Source organism: Cyprinodon tularosa, unplaced genomic scaffold, assembly GCF_016077235.1.
Source record: "Cyprinodon tularosa strain WSP-4 unplaced genomic scaffold, ASM1607723v1 ctg429, whole genome shotgun sequence".
Lineage (NCBI taxonomy): Eukaryota > Metazoa > Chordata > Actinopteri > Cyprinodontiformes > Cyprinodontidae > Cyprinodon > Cyprinodon tularosa.
The window spans coordinates 204977-222267 of record NW_024039151.1 but is presented as its reverse complement, the minus strand read 5'-3'; the positions used below and the strand labels follow the sequence as shown (position 1 = coordinate 222267).

At 39.0% G+C, this 17291-nt stretch overlaps 1 protein-coding gene across 3 annotated transcripts in view; it reads right to left on the bottom strand.

Annotated features, from left to right (window-relative positions):
- Positions 1-11016: 11016 nt before the first annotated feature.
- Positions 11017-17291, bottom strand: part of crebrf (creb3 regulatory factor) — a 32552-nt gene continuing 26277 nt past the window's right edge. For all 3 annotated transcript variants that reach the window (XM_038299418.1, XM_038299420.1, XM_038299419.1), the window contains 4 exons: positions 16741-16930; positions 16577-16650; positions 16330-16449; positions 11017-14921 (listed from right to left, as the gene is read on the bottom strand). In XM_038299418.1, coding sequence (XP_038155346.1) covers positions 14803-14921; positions 16330-16449; positions 16577-16650; positions 16741-16930 — 503 coding nt within the window. In that variant the 3' untranslated portion in view covers positions 11017-14802. The remainder of the gene's footprint in view (positions 14922-16329; positions 16450-16576; positions 16651-16740; positions 16931-17291) is intronic.

Below are 17291 nucleotides of genomic sequence, written 5' to 3'. Positions count from 1 at the left end.
GTGGTGGACTGGAGATAGATGAAGTTGGTCAGTCTGTAGACTGCTGGATAAAGAGATGGTCCGCTGAGCTTAATGGGGGAGATCCAGTGGACTGCGTGAGCTGATACTAGAGCTTCACTCAGGGACCAGGAAGATAGAAGTCCAGTTTGGATAACACAGATTGAGAGAACCTGTCCATGATGAGCAAGCATGAAGTGACAGTGGAGAGGAAAAACTCCCCGTTGGGAAGAAACCTCTGGCAGAACCAGGCTCAACATGGCGGTCGTCTGCCGGACCGGTTAAGATAAGACAGGAAACGCAGTGAGAGTCCGGGAGGATTGACGCTCTGATGGAGCTTTACTTACGATGGTGGAGGAGGGGCTGGAGGTGGGTTGAAACGGTGTCATCTGAATGAAGTCACAGCGCTTCCGCCGCCTGCACACAGGAGCAGACAGGTGCATATCGGAGGCCTTTTAAGATGAACTTTGGGTGCCGACTGGCCTTCGTGGAGGTTTGGTTCAAAGCTGATTGACTGTGTCAAAGGTGGAGGTATGAAAAGCAATGAGTTTCTTCAGTTGAACTTCCGCCTAGGCGCCATTATGAGAAAAATGTGTACATAAAAGACGCATGTAAGTTTATTTTCAAATTTACCAATTGCCTACTTCAGTAATTTACTGTTTTATACTGTTTATTGCTTTAATTGAAGAAAGTGTGCAAATAGTTAATGATTATATTATTTTTACTTGGTCTCTGAATTGCCGGGACATTGCTTCTTGCGTCACTAAATCATATGGGAGAGGAGGGAATGCATTTTCTTCCACAGTTATCTTTGGTCAAAAGACGAGAATCTTTAAACTGGAGTTCTTCCATGTTTATGAAACCAACAAAAAAAAAACACTGGATACCAGAAAGTCCAGTAGTGCTGATCTAGTTCTGTTTCGTTTTTTATTTAAAGTGCCTGAAAATTGGCCATTGATAAAACTCAATACTTATATTTCCTATTCTAAAATAGACTTATCAAACTTAGTTTGACTTATCTTACATTTAAAAAAGGATTATTTAAAGTAAAAAAAATGTGAAACATTTATGTTTTAAAACAGTTGCAAAATTGTTTTTCAATTTTTTTCTTTTATTTTTTGATATTGCAACAACTTTATTGAGGAACTAAACCACCGCCAATATTTATATCCAGTTTTCATGGTATGGTCTAAAGTTGGGAGGATGTTGGTTGCACACATTTTAAAAGGGAAGCAGTGGGTGATAACATTTTGTAGCAGGAAACATGAACATGTGTACTCTGTCAGGATTGTTCACTTAGTTAAATTTGTGTGTAAAGCTTAGAAAAGATTTAAAGGCTGTGCAGTCTACATCCAAAGTCTATTACCTTAAAAAACAGTCAGAAATCAGATTGTATGAAGCAAGTATAGAATAAATACACCAAATCAATTAGGTAGAAATAAATCATCCCCAATGAAACATTATAAACACCTGAAATATAAATAAATATTAAATGAAAATTAATATTAAATATAAATATTTTCAAAAAAAGATAAATTTGCTTTGAAAAATGTCTAACATGTCAGAGTTTCAAGAAAATCTTTCATATCTACACTTATATCCACTAAGTAGTCCAGCTCATTTTATCAGTTCTGTTCCTGCTGAGATCTTTGCTTTTTTGGCTCAGCTCTCTCTCGATTTACCGGTCGATCTACGTTCCTACCCTCATCTATGGTCATGAGCTTTGGGTCATGACTGAAAGAATGAGATCCCGGATACAAGCGGCTGAAATTAGTTTTCTCCGTAGTATGTCTGGGCTCTCCCTTAGAGATAGGGTGAGGAGCTCAGTCATCTGGAGAGGACTCAGAGTAGAGCCGCTGCTCCTCCACATCGAGAGGAGCCAGTTGAGGTGGCTCGGGCATCTGGTTAGGATGCGTCCTGGGCGTCTCCCTGGTGAGGTGTTCCAGGCACGTCCCACCAGGAGGAGGCACAGGAGGAGATCCAGGACACGCTGGAGGGACTATGTTTCTAAGCTGGCCTGGGAACGCCTTGGGATTCCCCTGGAGGAGCTGGCCCAAGTGGCTGGAGAGAAGGACGTCTGGGCCTCCCTATTGAAGCTGCTACCCCCACGACCCGACGCCGGATAAGTGGAAGAAGATGGATGGATGGATGTTTCTGCTCAAAATAACAGTTTTCTATAATCTTGTATATTTATAAGAATAAATAAATTTCTCATGTGAAGGGATTCATTCGGCTTCCAGTCGATTAAAACTTTGTTCATGGCTTAAGCTACAGTTTCATGTGGGACAGAGTGATGGTGCCTTTTTTTGTTTGATTTTTTTTTTTTTTTAAACTAATCTGAATATTGTGGTGAATATTGCTGTTCAGCTTCCATGAGTTCATTCTTTGGAGACTATTCCCTTGTTTCTGGTTGCATGTTCAGGGTAGTAATGCTGCTGGAAGGTGAAGCTTTGCTCCATTCATCTTCAAAGTCTTTCTGGTCCAGCTAAAAGGTTGTTGTAAAACTTTGCAGTACACATTTTGTATCTACGTTGATCCATTTGGTCAAGCTGATCACAGCAATTATCCCAGGTTTGCTGTATCCCTATGTGTTGCGTAGCAAACTGCTAATGGGTTCACGTACAATTTCTCACAATAATCGCTTTGCTGCTGCTGTTCTATAAAAGCCACATTTATTAAAGTAGGAAAAACTACTGGCTGATTTTGAACATGTGCTAGACTGTGTAGCTCCTCTAGAGCAGAGTTCACTGACACTTCACACTGTTACCCCTAAAATTTACAATGCAACAAACTGGCAACCCTCTAAAAATGCATCATTGCATTTATTCTATTTATACCTATAAAGTGAAGTTAATTATATTTTGTGTATTTTTGATTATTCATTCATGCTTTTTAGGATGTCACTGTAGAAATATTAATTTAAAATAATAAAATTAATATTTGATGACTGGAAAAAAAAATTTTTTTTAATCTAAATAAGTCATTTTTCTTAAAATAAGTGCGTTTGTTTTTAAATTGAGGAGGTAAGTGAGACACTTTGCCAATGGAACAAGACAATTTACATTTAAAATAAGAAAAAAAAAACAAATGTATTGTCTTATTTCAAGTACATAATCTTATCTTATTTTATGAGTAAAAATACTCATTACATTGGCAAATCATCTTATTTATCTACTATCTATTAAGAGTAAATACACTTAATTTAAGAAATATTGTCTTATTTCTAGATCATTTTTGCAGTGCATCTACTTTTTTCACAGTAATTTCTTTATTATCTTTGTGAAAACCATCTTGTGTCACCCCAGGGGTCTATACTCTGCTGCAAATTTCCAATTCCTTCAACAGACTTGAATCAGACGGCTGAATCCCATCATCATCATCAGGTCAGCAACTCTGCAGAGGCTTGGAAATGAACCACCCGTCTGATCCAGAGTCGTAGCTCTAAAGGGCTAATCATGAAGAATTTCCCCACATGATGGTGCCACTTATGAATCTCCTGGGCTCAATTTCAACACATTTTCAATGCAGTATATATATTAAAAAGACCCGTTTCACATACTTGTAAAACATTGAAAACCACAGAGTTTATATAAGATGGGTAAGAACAGAGTCACAGAGAATAAAACAGGAGTCAGAGTGGGGTGCTAATGTTTTTTTTTTATTGTTTTGATATTAAAATCAATAAACATAGACTAACGTGGTTACAAGCAGAGCTGCAGTACCAACACCCGGCTGATACACGAGAAAAAGAATGATTGAACACAAGTTAGAAAAAAATATATATAAAGAGGCACAAGAAAACACAACAGAGATTCGGGGGCAGGTGTCTGCAGGATGCCAAGCAGCCATAAACAAAAACCGGCCAGAAACTGAAAAGATTGGGCCTTTACAGTACAAACTGAGAAAAAATAAACACCTTACATTTCCATGCCTGTGCATAAAGCCACCGGTTGTGCCTCCAAAGGAAAACAACAAAAAAAGTTAAAGAAACAAGTGGGTTAAACCAAAAAGTATAAACCCAGCACAACATTTAATATATAACATAAATATAACACATGTCAAGATATTGTATTTAAACAGGCATATATGTGATCTACAAATATAGACGTCATTGCTAAAGAGAGCATCAAGTTAGTTTCAGCAGGTTAAACCTTCTGCAGGTTTTGCTTCTTTACGAAGTTAGAATCACCAAGAGATCTATTACAGAGCACTTAGCAATGAGGTACAGCCTTCCTACTGAAACTGGGGAGAGGAACACACACAGGACTAACTACAGAAAGATCCCATGCTGTTGATCTAGTTGAATAAGTTACCATACAAGACCAGAAGCATCATAACAATGGCATGTGGAGCTCAGGATGACCGATACCTACCACATCCTCTCTAAATGTTTGGGCTTGTATGGATTTCCTATTTTATTTTTAAAAAAATCTCGAAGTACTGGTCTTCTCTTATTATTAGAAACAGAAGATAATGAACAGAACAGATGCTTCAAGATAAGCATTTTCCTTTTCGATAACGGACCATTGCTGTGTGTTTTGGCAAGTCTGGAAGGAGATATAATATAGATCGCAGTGTTGTGTTTGTAGATTTAAAGAGTGTAAAAATAGATTGTTTTGTTCTTATTTTCAAGGGCGGTTTGTTGTTGTTTACCGTAGTTAAAATCAGTCTGCAGAAGAGGAGATGAATCCCTTTCCCTGTTATTCACTGCAGGGGAAGGTCAGGGGTCTCTGCCCACCAGCCCTTAATAATCTTCGGGGCTCTGAGGAAAGAGACTGCAAACCAAGCCCTTCTTTAAAAGAAAGGGGGAAAAAACCTACAAATTGTATTTTAAGAGAAAAAACAAGAGGAAACCAATATTATGATGTCCACTGAGGTTCTTGATGGCAGGTGCGCCATCTTCTAACGCGAGCTCTACGGCTGTGGAGCAACTTCGGCAGACAAGGTGTAAAGCTTAGGATCAGCTCAAACCTTTAATGACAACAATCCAAGAGTTTCACAGGTAAAAAAAATCTCACAAGTCCCGATGAAACCCCGTTAGAGGAACTTATAACGCCTGGAGATTTGCATATTTGTAAAGCAAAGTAATGATACGCCACATCTGATCCCCAATTCAGTAATTCTTTTTTTCTCTCTAGAATAAATTTGATCGAAGGGAATTAGCCCATGTTAGCCACAAAGCTTTAAAATCCAATACTCTTTGCTTTAAAACTTCTTAACTCTTCCGCCCCGTTAAAGCTTTTAGAAAGTGGCACTTTCAATGAAACTTTTCATCCAATATAATTTTTTGAGATGTTACTTTGTAATTTAGCCTGGTGACGTGAGATCATTTATAAGCCACTGATCTACTACACCATATAAGACTTATAATCAACTATATTTATCCCTTGGGATTACTCCTTCAGGGAAATTCTTTTAACAAATCCAAACTGCTTATAGAATTGTAACTTTAATTCAAAAGATAAGAATCTGTAAATATTCTATTAAGTGTTAGAAAGCAGATTACAGCTGTTTTTTGGCCTAAAACAGACATCATCCACTAATATACTTTCAGATGTTTGTCATTTGGTATAAATACGATTAAAAAAAGTGTCTTGGAGCATAAATAAAATATTAGGGTCCCTTCCTCTTCTGTTTGGATTAAAATCTACAATCCTTATCAGAAATTATCATGTGTGTTGGGATCCACAAAACTGGAACGGATCAAGAATAGATGACTTTATGTTAAACTGTTCTGGGGAGTTTTCTCCCCCCTCTGGAAGTGACAAATGATGGGAAGTCAGGGGTTTTATTTAGAATTTTATCTGTGAATCTCAGGATGTGTTTGACTTGCTGTCCTCAGTGAAAATCCTTTGAATCATATTTGTCTTGTTGCATTTTAAATTGCAGGCCTTCACAGATAAATATACCATAAGATGAACACTGGGAGAGAGAAATCATAACTTAAAATAATATAAACATTTCACAGATAGCAAAAATATCCAACTATAACAACGACAGAAAGGTTGAAACACATAAGCAATAGTGGCCACATAAAAATATAACATTCAAGAGCTTTCTCTGTCATGATGACCAGAGTCTCCCTTTTAGCTTCTGAACAAAAATATACGAGAAGAAATAAAATCTCCAGACACTCTTTCATCTGTCTGTGTGATCCTGCTGAGGAAGACGAGTCTACATTCATCAGCAAAGCAGCAGCAGCAGAGTTACACCTCGCTATGTCGGCGTACAGCAGAAACATCAGACTCGACGGAGTCATCAACAAAAGGAATAATATGGCTAAAATTCAACACAGCCATGTTACTGTAGCACCCAGCCAGGGACAGATTATAGCACCACAGTTTACCCCCATGCTCAGTTCGTCGCTCCATCCACGACCTGCGACTCAGTGGCAACGCTGACCTCACGGAGGGGTCTGGCACTTCATTATAGTAAAGTTAAAAAATGGAAAGTGTTTTTTTTTTTGTTTTTTTTTTGCTTTTTTCATTGTCACATAAAGGTCTCAACAGGCAGCAACATACTGCCCCACGTCAAAACCTCAGAAGAAGAATGCATTGATATTGATCAGGTAAAAAGCAGGCCCCGAGTCTTGCCCCGTCACCGACACAGTGGAAGTTTGCTCTTCTCTACACAAACACACCAGCGGTGATAGCAGCAGCCAATACAGAACATACTATAATGTGGCATAGTGGGCAGAGAGAGTTTTTAAAAAAATAGAACCGGGTTTCCCAAAACAACATTGCGTTAGCCATGTATGCTGTTCCACTGTAATACTAAAGGGAAAAAACGGCAAAGTCCAGGAATGAGAACCAGCTTTTATCTGCTGCTGACAGTTGATTCATCTGTAAAGTGTGTGGATATTAGCTAGAGCAAGGTTTTCGTTTTATATTTGTATTTCAAGTTTACGTTTTGGAAAACCCAGTCCGTTGTTTCTGTGGGGAAATCCCCTCCAGACTGACAGAAGGTGCATTTTTTGTGGTTTTTTTTGTATATTTGACTAAGGCACCTGGTTCAGCAGGCATCGTAATTCAAAATATTGTTGTTCCTATGTAAATGCGAAAACCAAGTGCAAGGTAAGTAATGCTTTTGGTCTTTTGAATATCACAGCAAAATATATATATGAGAAAAGAAAAAAAAGAAAAACAATTAAGGGTATGTAGGGAAAATATACTGCAAATCTGTTGACATCCTCAAGCCTATTTGTGCTCATTCAATAGCAGCAAGTACAAAATCATGACTGAGAGTACAGAGAGCCCCAAAAAGCCATGCAAAAACTTTGTGACAAAGAAATCCATTACTAAAGTGCGAATCGATTCCTCAATCCGCAAAGGAATTAAATTCACCAATTCTCTCAGCGTTATGCAGGAAATCGCCCTCCAGACCAACGAGCCTAGCTGCTTCTCATTTTGGGAGGAATAAAGGGGCCATAGATGGCATTAGCTCTAAATATGAGGGGATTTTACAAAGAATAAACTATGGGTTGAAACAAAACCGGACGGATTTGAAATGATACAACAAAACTGGAAGCCAGACTTTTGGGTCATGATAATAAGAGCCAACAGAGGACTTAATAAGGCCATTTTTTGTAAAAGATTAAAATTGGAATAAAAAATTCCTAGATGTATTCCATACAGAGAAGTTTCCAGAAAGCAAACAATCACTGCTCATTTAATGCCAATTATTAATTTAAAAAATACATAAATAGGGGAAAGAAAAAAAGATTAAAAGCTATAACAAGCTGTAAAACGGTGTTTCAAATGTTGTCTTTCTTCAAAAGTTGTTTGCCATCCATGTTGGCTACCTACTGTAGCATAGGTAGCCAACACAGATATAAGCTATGTTGGCTACCTACTGTAGCATAGGTAGCCAACACAGATATAAGCTACCGTATGTTGGCTACATACTGTAGCATAGGTAGCCAACATAGATATAAGCTATGTTGGCTACCTACTGTAGCATAGGTAGCCAGCATAGATATAAGCTATGTTGGCTACCTACTGTAGCATAGGTAGCCAACATAGATATAAGCTATGTTGGCTACCTACTGTAGCATAGGTAGCCAACATAGATATAAACTATGTTGGCTACCTACTGTAGCATAGGTAGCCAACATAGCTATAAGCTATGTTTATGATGGAAATGATGCCTATAAAAGTACATTTACCTCTTTTAAAACAAAGTTGAATGAATCCATCTTTGAGTTTTTTTCTGTTTTGTTTGCACTAAACATTGTATATTGTTACATCTCTGTTTGTTGGTGTTAAGACTTTGGTTATCCCTTAAAAAAAAGTTTACAAGAGGATTGTTATCATTGCAAAAAACAAACAATGAAGTCAAACATGCTAAGATATTTACCAAAATAACCAAAGTCATTACAAATCTTATAACTGCCATATTGCTATAACCCTTTCTTCTGAGCATTTTTTTTATAGACTTGCATTCTTACATAGCTGATAATAGAGTGTATTATTGTAAAATATAGATGGGAACTTCTTTGATATACATAAACATATATAATCTTACTGTGTATATTATTCAAATAAAATAAATTTAAAATGTATCTTATGTATAAGTCTGGCTAATATTACCATGCCCAAGAAACTGGCTTTTACAAGTCATGCTATGCTTTACAACAGATATTATACAGGTTGCTAACAGAAATCCCTAACTCTTGCTGTTCAGAGCAAGAACCCAAACATCTTCTTAGCAAAATCACACCATTTACAGAAACTTTAAACTAATATAAATGGTAGCGGGGAAGAAGGGCAGGACTTCTTGAATGACCGAACACTATCAGCACCATTTGACAAACCTCCCCCCCCCAGTTGGATCTCAGCTGGACATCAGAGTCAAATCCTTCATGAAGGGAACATGTTGCAAATTCTGTTTTTTTTTTTTTTTGTTTGTTTGAATTTTTGCGTAAAAGTCTGTTGGCCTTTGTCTTAACTTTGTGTACAGAGCATTGCACCATAGTGATTGACATTGATAATTCAGAACACACACACACTATATTGTTTTGTACAGAGTAAAGAATGGCGACAATAACTGGAATACATAAATATATTTTTCTTTCGATTTTATAAGTCATCACATATGTCAGAAAGAAGAACAATATTACCCTGATTTGCTGAAGAAGAACTTTATGGTATCCACATAGCTTTTATTGAACAAGAGTAGCACAAGTTTACACACTATTAGCTTAATAGTTGACTGTATAGTATTTATTTATTTAGAAATTAAAGGAATAAGGACTTGTTTTACTGGCGTGGATTCTCACTCATTTCCTTGACTTTTAAAATGCCACAGAGTCTCTTGGTTTCAATGTAAAGTTGCACAGCTTGCGCCTTTCATGTTAAAAGTAAAAATCCTGTGAGTACTCTTTCTTAAAAAGCAGAGCCTCGTGTCTGACGGCAAAACACGAGCGCCTCTAACGTCAGCCGGCCGTCAACCAGCGGCCCTTTAACCACTGTTGACCCCCACGACAGACCTGGTATCAAATAATAGCTGAAAAAAAGGCTTCAAATGCGGTCGGAAAAGACACGAGTGTTGAGAGGTTCGGACTGCTGAAGTCGTTTTTCAGATGCAGATCATCACGTCTGCTACTCCACTCCAGGTTGTTTTGGAGCGAATCAGGCTGAATGGTTTTGTGTTTGTTGTTGTTTACCAGACTGGCAGAAGAATGTTAGAAACCCCAGGTATGTCCCTTTAGCTACAAACATGTCTGCCATGTTGTTATTTTTGTTTTTGTGTGTGAAGTTATTACAGAAGGCAATACGTGTCCAGATTAAAGGAATAGTACACCCAAAACATGATTAGCCTTCATTTTCTACTCACCCCTATGCTGAACAACACTCTGGAGTACTTTTTTGATATCTCAAATGCATCTGGAGATCTGGGAGGCTTCTTGCTTCAAAAACATTCAAATAATGGACGTCTATGGCGCCCGAGACAGAAAGGTCCATAAAAGTCCACAAAAAACGTGTCAATATTCCTCCATACTGCTCGTCCAATGTATTCCAAGTGTCCTGAGTGGGTAGCGTCCAGAATTTACTCGAAACAAAGTTATTTAGAATGTTTTTAGAGCATAAACAGTAGTGTATAGGATTTCCTGAAAGCGCGTTCACGAGTCTACGGAAACCGCGGCAGACCAAACCAGATGAAAGTGCGCATTCAGCGTCTGCTCTGCCGATAATGCAAGCGTAGAAGAAGAAATGTGCTGTTTACCTGTGCAAAGAAAGAAACAACGAAAGAAAAATGTCTGAGGACTTCAGTGTTGAGGAAGAGCATGAGTTCTTTGCCGAGCTGAATGCGCACTTTCATCTGGTTTGGTCTGCCGCGGTTTCCGTAGACTCGTGAACGCGCTTTTAGGAAATCCTATACGCTACTGTTTATGCTCTAAAAACATTCTAAATGACTTCGTTTCGAGTAAATTCTGGACACTACCCACTCAGGACACTTGGAATACATTGGACGAGCAGTATGGAGGAATATTGACACGTTTTTTGTGGACTTTTATGGACCTTTCTGCCTCGGGCGCCATAGACCTCCATTATTTGAATGTCAGCAGACAGCAAGAAGCCTCCCAGATCTCCAGATGCATTTGAGATATCAAAAAAGTACTCCAGAGTGTTGTTCAGCATGGGGGTGAGTAGAAAATGAAGGCTAATCATGTTTTGGGTGTATTATTCCTTTAAGTTTCCACTTGTAATTGGCTTGCCATACAGTGCAGTGATATAGTAACTTCCCCTGAGGCGGCCTGGAAAAACAACTTTCGGCAGGCTCTTCCCGGCCGCCCCAGGCTAAACCCCCTCCTCTTTTAAGTCACAAGTAGAAATCAGTTTACAAATGATAACAATATAGCTCTCTGAAGAAATGTGTCTACACTGTACATCGCCCTGAAGAGGAAGCCAAAGCAGAATCAGTTTTTCCATAGGAAACCTCTACTGAAGGCAAATGAATCATGACGCCAAGGGGGTCAGCATCAGAATCAAACGTAGGGGCCCTGGAATCAAAACCCTCTTTTTTTTTTTGTCTTTTTTTTTCTTTTTCGCTTAAGACCACAAACATACCATCACACCCTGACCAAGAAATAGACCGATCCTGTCCAGATACTGCACTTTCTAGAAGCCAAGCAACGATACGTCCCTCAGAACTCCTCATATCATTACATGGTTCAAGAAAAGTTCGTTGATCTAACCTTTGTCGGGCCAAACGCTTATATTACTCACTAGTTTGTAGACCTAGCCATGTCAGGTAATAGACTTATTCAAGCAAGTAGTCAGCAAGTACACCTGCAGCATTCACACCAGGCCGTTTTTAGCAGCAAATGGAAGAAAAAAAAAAAGATTTTCTTTTTGGTATTTTTTTTTCTTTTTTTTTTTGACAAAGTGCTGTTGTCTTTTCAAACATATAAGGTAATCTATACATATAACATTTAGAAGGTACATGTTAACTCATAGCTTATTTACAAAATATATACCTACTAGGAAAATAACTACGGACGGAAAGGGTAGAGCAAATTATTGGGCTACAACTAGTCAAAGAAGTCAAAATGTAAATCTTGGAAACTTGTCATTCTAGTTTCAGAAAAAAGCACCATTTCTCCCTTTTAGATGGAAAAAAGGAAATTATATTTAGAGCATTAGCCATTACTTAATCACACGGCACAAAACGAGAGACGCTCACAGTCATTAGAAACTGCTCTGTAAATGAGAACTACAAAACCTCAAACTGCCCTGGAATCAAAACTCGAGTTCATTTTGCATCCTGATAAAATTAAAAAATTGATTCCTAATTTTTTGAGGTTTGGGTGCAACAGATGGACACAACATCTGATACAAGGTATAGAGTTTCTACCGGTATGGTGTGAGCAATGTAATGTGTATTTGTAAGGACCTGAGGGCAACGAGAAGGAAACGGGTAAAGGTCAACCATGCACCTCAAAGGGTAATACCTATAAATGCTGACTTCATTTACTTTATTGTTAATCCAGAAAAATACGTTGAAATAAACAGGAAACTGGATAAACGATTTTGAGAATGACCGAACCAGATCAGTGATTGGTCAGTGGAAAACTCAATTTTTGTTCCCTTTCAGGGAATGCATCACAGCTAAGAGTGGCGATGATATTCAGTGAAGTAAAAGAGAGATGTTAAGGATGACTGAGGTGTTTAAGAGTAGCTAAAAATCTTGGGAAGCTTATTTTTGTACAGCGGCATGTTTGGTTGACCCAGGCAGCTACAGTTGGACTTCACCATTTTATATTTTTAGGTATTTTCTGCCTCACCTTTTTTTTTTCTGGGGTATGAAAAAGGGAGTCTCTGCAATAGGAATCAGTTTGTAGCTACCTTGGTAACGTTTCACGGAAATGGAAAATTAGCAAGCAAATTGCTTATTGATGCTGCTGATTCCAGGTCAGTGTGAAGCAGCTTTTAAAGTCCCTGGTTAGGACAGATTTTTAAGCCTCCATGGAGTATCCTCCATAACTACAGCCTGTCTAATGACACTGACGCTTTTTGATATCGCGTCTGAAATGATCCAGTCCTGGTTTTCCGTCTTTCTCGCTTTCAGCAAAGAAACTGAGTGGATTTCTGTAACAATTACCAGATCAGTCTGACTCTTCTTTCCCTCCTTGCCACTTTCACTGATCCATGAATATCTCAAAACCAAAAAAAGGCGAAACTAACAAGCAGCGTAAATACAAAAATATACTGTTTTGTGTTGTTTTTTCACTAGCTTTTTAAAGGCAAGGACAGACAGTAGAAATGTGACATGCTTAGAAATAAATCATTGTCATGAAAAGTTGATTTTCACAACTCAAAGATATAGCATTGATGCTTCTATATACAGTACTTTGAAACACAACTCAAATAATATTCTGCTCATGAACTAGACCTCATCTACATACAGAAATCAAACGAGTGACAAGAATATTTTGGTTATTTCAGGAAATATATTGACAAGCAAAAAAAAAAAGAACTAATTTAGCTTATCTACTAGTGAGCGCTTGGGTTTTTTTTTTTTTTGTTTGTTTGTTTCCTAGCTAGCGCCATTAACACATTTAGCATGTGCAGGGAGGAATCAGTTTAGGAATGAAGTGCTTTCCTAAGCAACAGAGGAAATCTACAGGAAAAAAAAAAGCCCACGTTGCAAGGGACACTAAATGAATGTTCCTTTTCTGTACAGAATTGGACCCAAACTAATTTCACAGTTCTATGAAGTTCCCTGACCCTCCCACGTTTCTTACATTCAATACGGCGTCAGATAAGCTGTGCAAAACCTTACTTTAACTGGCTGGTCGCCATTTTTTCGTTACATGTGTCTTTGGTACAAAAAACAATCAAAATATATAGTGTGCAAATATTTGTTGTAACCCTAAAGAAAAAAAAAAAAATCTATTAACCCCCCCACCCCCCAGACTCATATCCCCTAAAGACAAGAGTACCAAAAGAGACAGGAATCTATTGCAGAGCCCTCCTATATACACAGACTCTGTGGCATTGCGCAACAAGAGCGTTCGTTTGTCTATGTACATTCATAATATCTTTAAACACCTTGTGTCTGTCCTCTACCTCCCTAACGACCATCTCTCCTAAAGCCGGACCCTGGGGGAGTTCTGGTCCGTCTCTAACTCACAAACACACGCACACACAAACACTCGTTCAGACCTACAGAGACGCACACATACATATACAAGGCACAATGAATAGAACTCTGATCAAACACTAGTATGAACACATCAAACTGTCACCACCACGCTGCCTGGTCAACTCTACTGTACAAAAAAAGGGGGGAAGAGCCGATGCCTGGGAGACACTTCTATATACAGTTCTCTGGAGGAGATGGGTCGCTGTTCATGTCATCTTTGTCGCCATCCTCTTCGTTGTTTATTTCAGTCCAGTTAAAACCAGCAGAAAGCCCCATAAAAAGCACCATGCTACATGCACTTCCGTCTCACGTTGATAACCACTTCCTATTGGTAATGGTAACACGTTGAAGCCCCTCCCCCACCAAACTAGCAGGATGTGCGATCGCTCAGATCCTCTACTGTGTCTCTTTTTTTACATCTTGCGTTAACGTTATACCTGGGTTTTTTTTACAAGCAGCTGAGCTGATTGGCAAACAGGGGATGACGGCGGGAATTTATTTGGGCCTTCAGTACAAATATTTCCTGCCACTAAGCTTCTTTTTTTTTTTTTTCCTCCAGCCCTGCAGCTTTCTCAGCCATCAGAGCCATCTTTGTAAAAGTGCTTCAGTGAAGGGGTCAATTTAACATCCTGGAACTTTTTTGGGGGGGTAAAGCTCCTTATATAAATGACAACTTATGCTTCTTCAATCAGTGATTGTTTCTGGCATGTAACAACATTCCCTCTGTCTTTATTACCACCTCAAACAAAGTCTTCCAGTGGTTATGCTCATATGAGCGGCAGCCTGAGTCCCTACGTCATGCCAATCTAGCAACCACCAGTGGATTTAAGGAAGGTGCTGTTATACAGATACATCTAACCATCACTTGCTTGTGGATGTGCTTCTCCCAACAGCTGGTCACCATGGTCGGGGAGACAGTGATGCACTGACGAAGCACGCAGCGTGCAGAGACGGAAAAAGCCAGGGTTCTTGGCATACAGCTGCACGACAAAAACAAGCACACGTACCTACGCACGGGGGAGGTGGTATGTGTGTTTGAGTGATTGGCGATGAGAGTTTACTCTGAGCTGTAGGGGCATGCAGAGAGGGGAGAATAGTTACAACGGACAGCACGGTGGTAATATGTCGTCCACTCTGCTCGGTGGACGGAGGGATTGTCTACATTTTAGAGGTGGGGACTCGCAGGCCGACCAGTCCTCCGGTGGGGTCACCGCGTCCTGTGTTCTCCAAGATCTTGTTGACAAAGTCCGAAGTCTGCCCGGCAACAGGTGATGGCACTGCAGGCAAACAAACAGAGTTGTTTGGTTTTATTCTTCTTTTACCTGCTGTAAAATGTTTTTTACCAAACTGTAGAAACAAATATCTGTTTTAAAATGAGGAACTGCTTCAATTTTTATACTAACATAGCCTAGTAAACTAGCCCCACGCACCAGCGGCCAAAATCATTTTTGCCTGCAAGCTTGGTCTAGCCTCGATCATTGCCCCAGGCCCTAGAACTGGCGTGCCAATCACAACGCAGAGATGTGTTTTGAATTTCTGGATGCAAAGCGGGAGCGGTTTTGAGGGCGTGACGACAAAGGAGAAAGGACAACAAGGAAGATGGCAACAACTATTGAACAGTTCTGGTTTGACTCAGCTTTGGAATCAGTTTTGAAAGGATTAGACTTGGGGGTTTTTGTTGAAACGTGAGCAGGAAGAGGCTCTACGCTCATTCAATTTTAAGAAGGACGTATTCGCCGTTTTACCAACAGGCTGTTTGTTTACACTCCCCCACCAGCTTTCTGTCGCGCTTACTACGTCACAGTCAGTTGTGCTCATTGGTGAGAGCGTTGGCCAATAGGCACAGACAGCGATTTGAAAGACAACAGGTTGTTCTGATAAACAATCTTCCAATGTCTCATTCATTGGAGCCAGGCTAAATTACACATTTAATTTCACATTTAGTCTGGTTTACCAGCAATACAGAGACATCAGGGCCTTAGGATGGTTAGAGAGAAATAAATCATCTTGAATGTTGAAACCGTTTTATATTAATTAAAGAGATGTTTTCCTAATACATGCTTTCTGTCAGAGCTCTGCAATTTAGTCGTCTTCTAGAAAGAAAATAAAATCAGAATGTCATCAGGCAGTTTCTCTACTACAGAGGTAGTGAGCACACTGCTCAGAACCCCTCCAACCTTTTCCTACATTGGTGTTTTGAGCAGCCAATCATATTTCAATTTAGGGCTGCGACTAACGATTATTTTGCAAATTGATGAATCTGTCAGTCATCTTTTTTGATTAACAATCAGAAAGCCAAAGCTTCCTTACAGAATTTTTTTTAGCAAAATTAATCCAAACATTCTTTTTTTTTTATCTTAAATGCAAAATGTCCATATATTTTTCTTACAATTCGGGCATAATTACTGCTCTAACTGGGTCGCTCTGTCAGTTAAAGACATGCTTTACAGTCTCTATACTCTAGTTAACGATTAATCGATAACAAAATTAGCTGACGATTTTTTTCAATAATCGATTTATCACGATTAATCCGATTAATTGCTTCAGCCCTATTTCAATTTGCAGCAAGTTGTCTTTTTTATATATATTTCTTTGTAAAAATTTGAAATTTTATCTAATCGGGATTAGCAGCTTCATGATTAGTGTAGTAAAAGTCCCAAATGATTCCTCATCTTTAATTCTCACCAAGCGTCTCCTCGATGAGCCGCTCAAGAGTCTCCGTCATGTTGGTGGGGCGCGGAGATGAGTCCTCCACTCTCAGCATTATTTCCTCCTTAATGGCGTTGATCACAAACAGAAGCCGATCTACAAAGAAAATGTAATGCATGTCATTTTTAATCATCAGAACACATAAAAAAAATCATTTGTAATGTTCCCAAGATCAGAGGTTGTAAGAACCAAATATTGTAATAGACCTGGAGAAAGAACTCACCGTACTCCGTACTGAGTCCCCAGAGCTTCACCTTGTTTGCTTCATACTGAGCTTTCTTTTTTAAACGGCAGGCCCTAAATCCCAAACAGATGAAGGAGAGTTACTCACCAATAGTGGATCATTGGAGCTCTGCCAGTACAATCTATGCATGCATTACATTTTACCTGGACGCCAGCTTGTTCTTTTCCTTTCGAGACCGCGGCCGTGCTGTCAGTGGCAGCTCGCTGACCGGGGTCAGGTCGCTGATCACCTTGTTCAACTTGCGAAGCTCTGTGCCGATCTGCAGCAGCTTGCGAGGGTTGGGAGTTAGGTCTTCCACATCTGTGCGCCGGGACTTCTTTAGCATATATTTCCCTTTGTAAAAGAAAGCAAAAATATGATATTTATTTAGCATGCATAAAAAAACAGTAAGTGCATAAAACTAAGGATTCACAGTGAAATAACTGCAGGAGGCAGGCCAGGAAAAGCTCAGGTAAATGTTAACTATAGATATTTGGTCAGGTGCCTCTGCAGCTCAGTGATGCTTTTTTTTCCTTTTCTTTCTTTTTTTTTTAATTAGGGTGATCAATAAGTGTGTAGGAGCTCTGTCCTTTAAAAAATTATTTTTCCTTTAGTAGATTTATTGAAAGAAAATACTGGAAATTATCCAATAAAACTACAGATTTCCCTATAAAAAGTACTTTTTGCCCATTTTAATCGGACTTGTAATGGACAT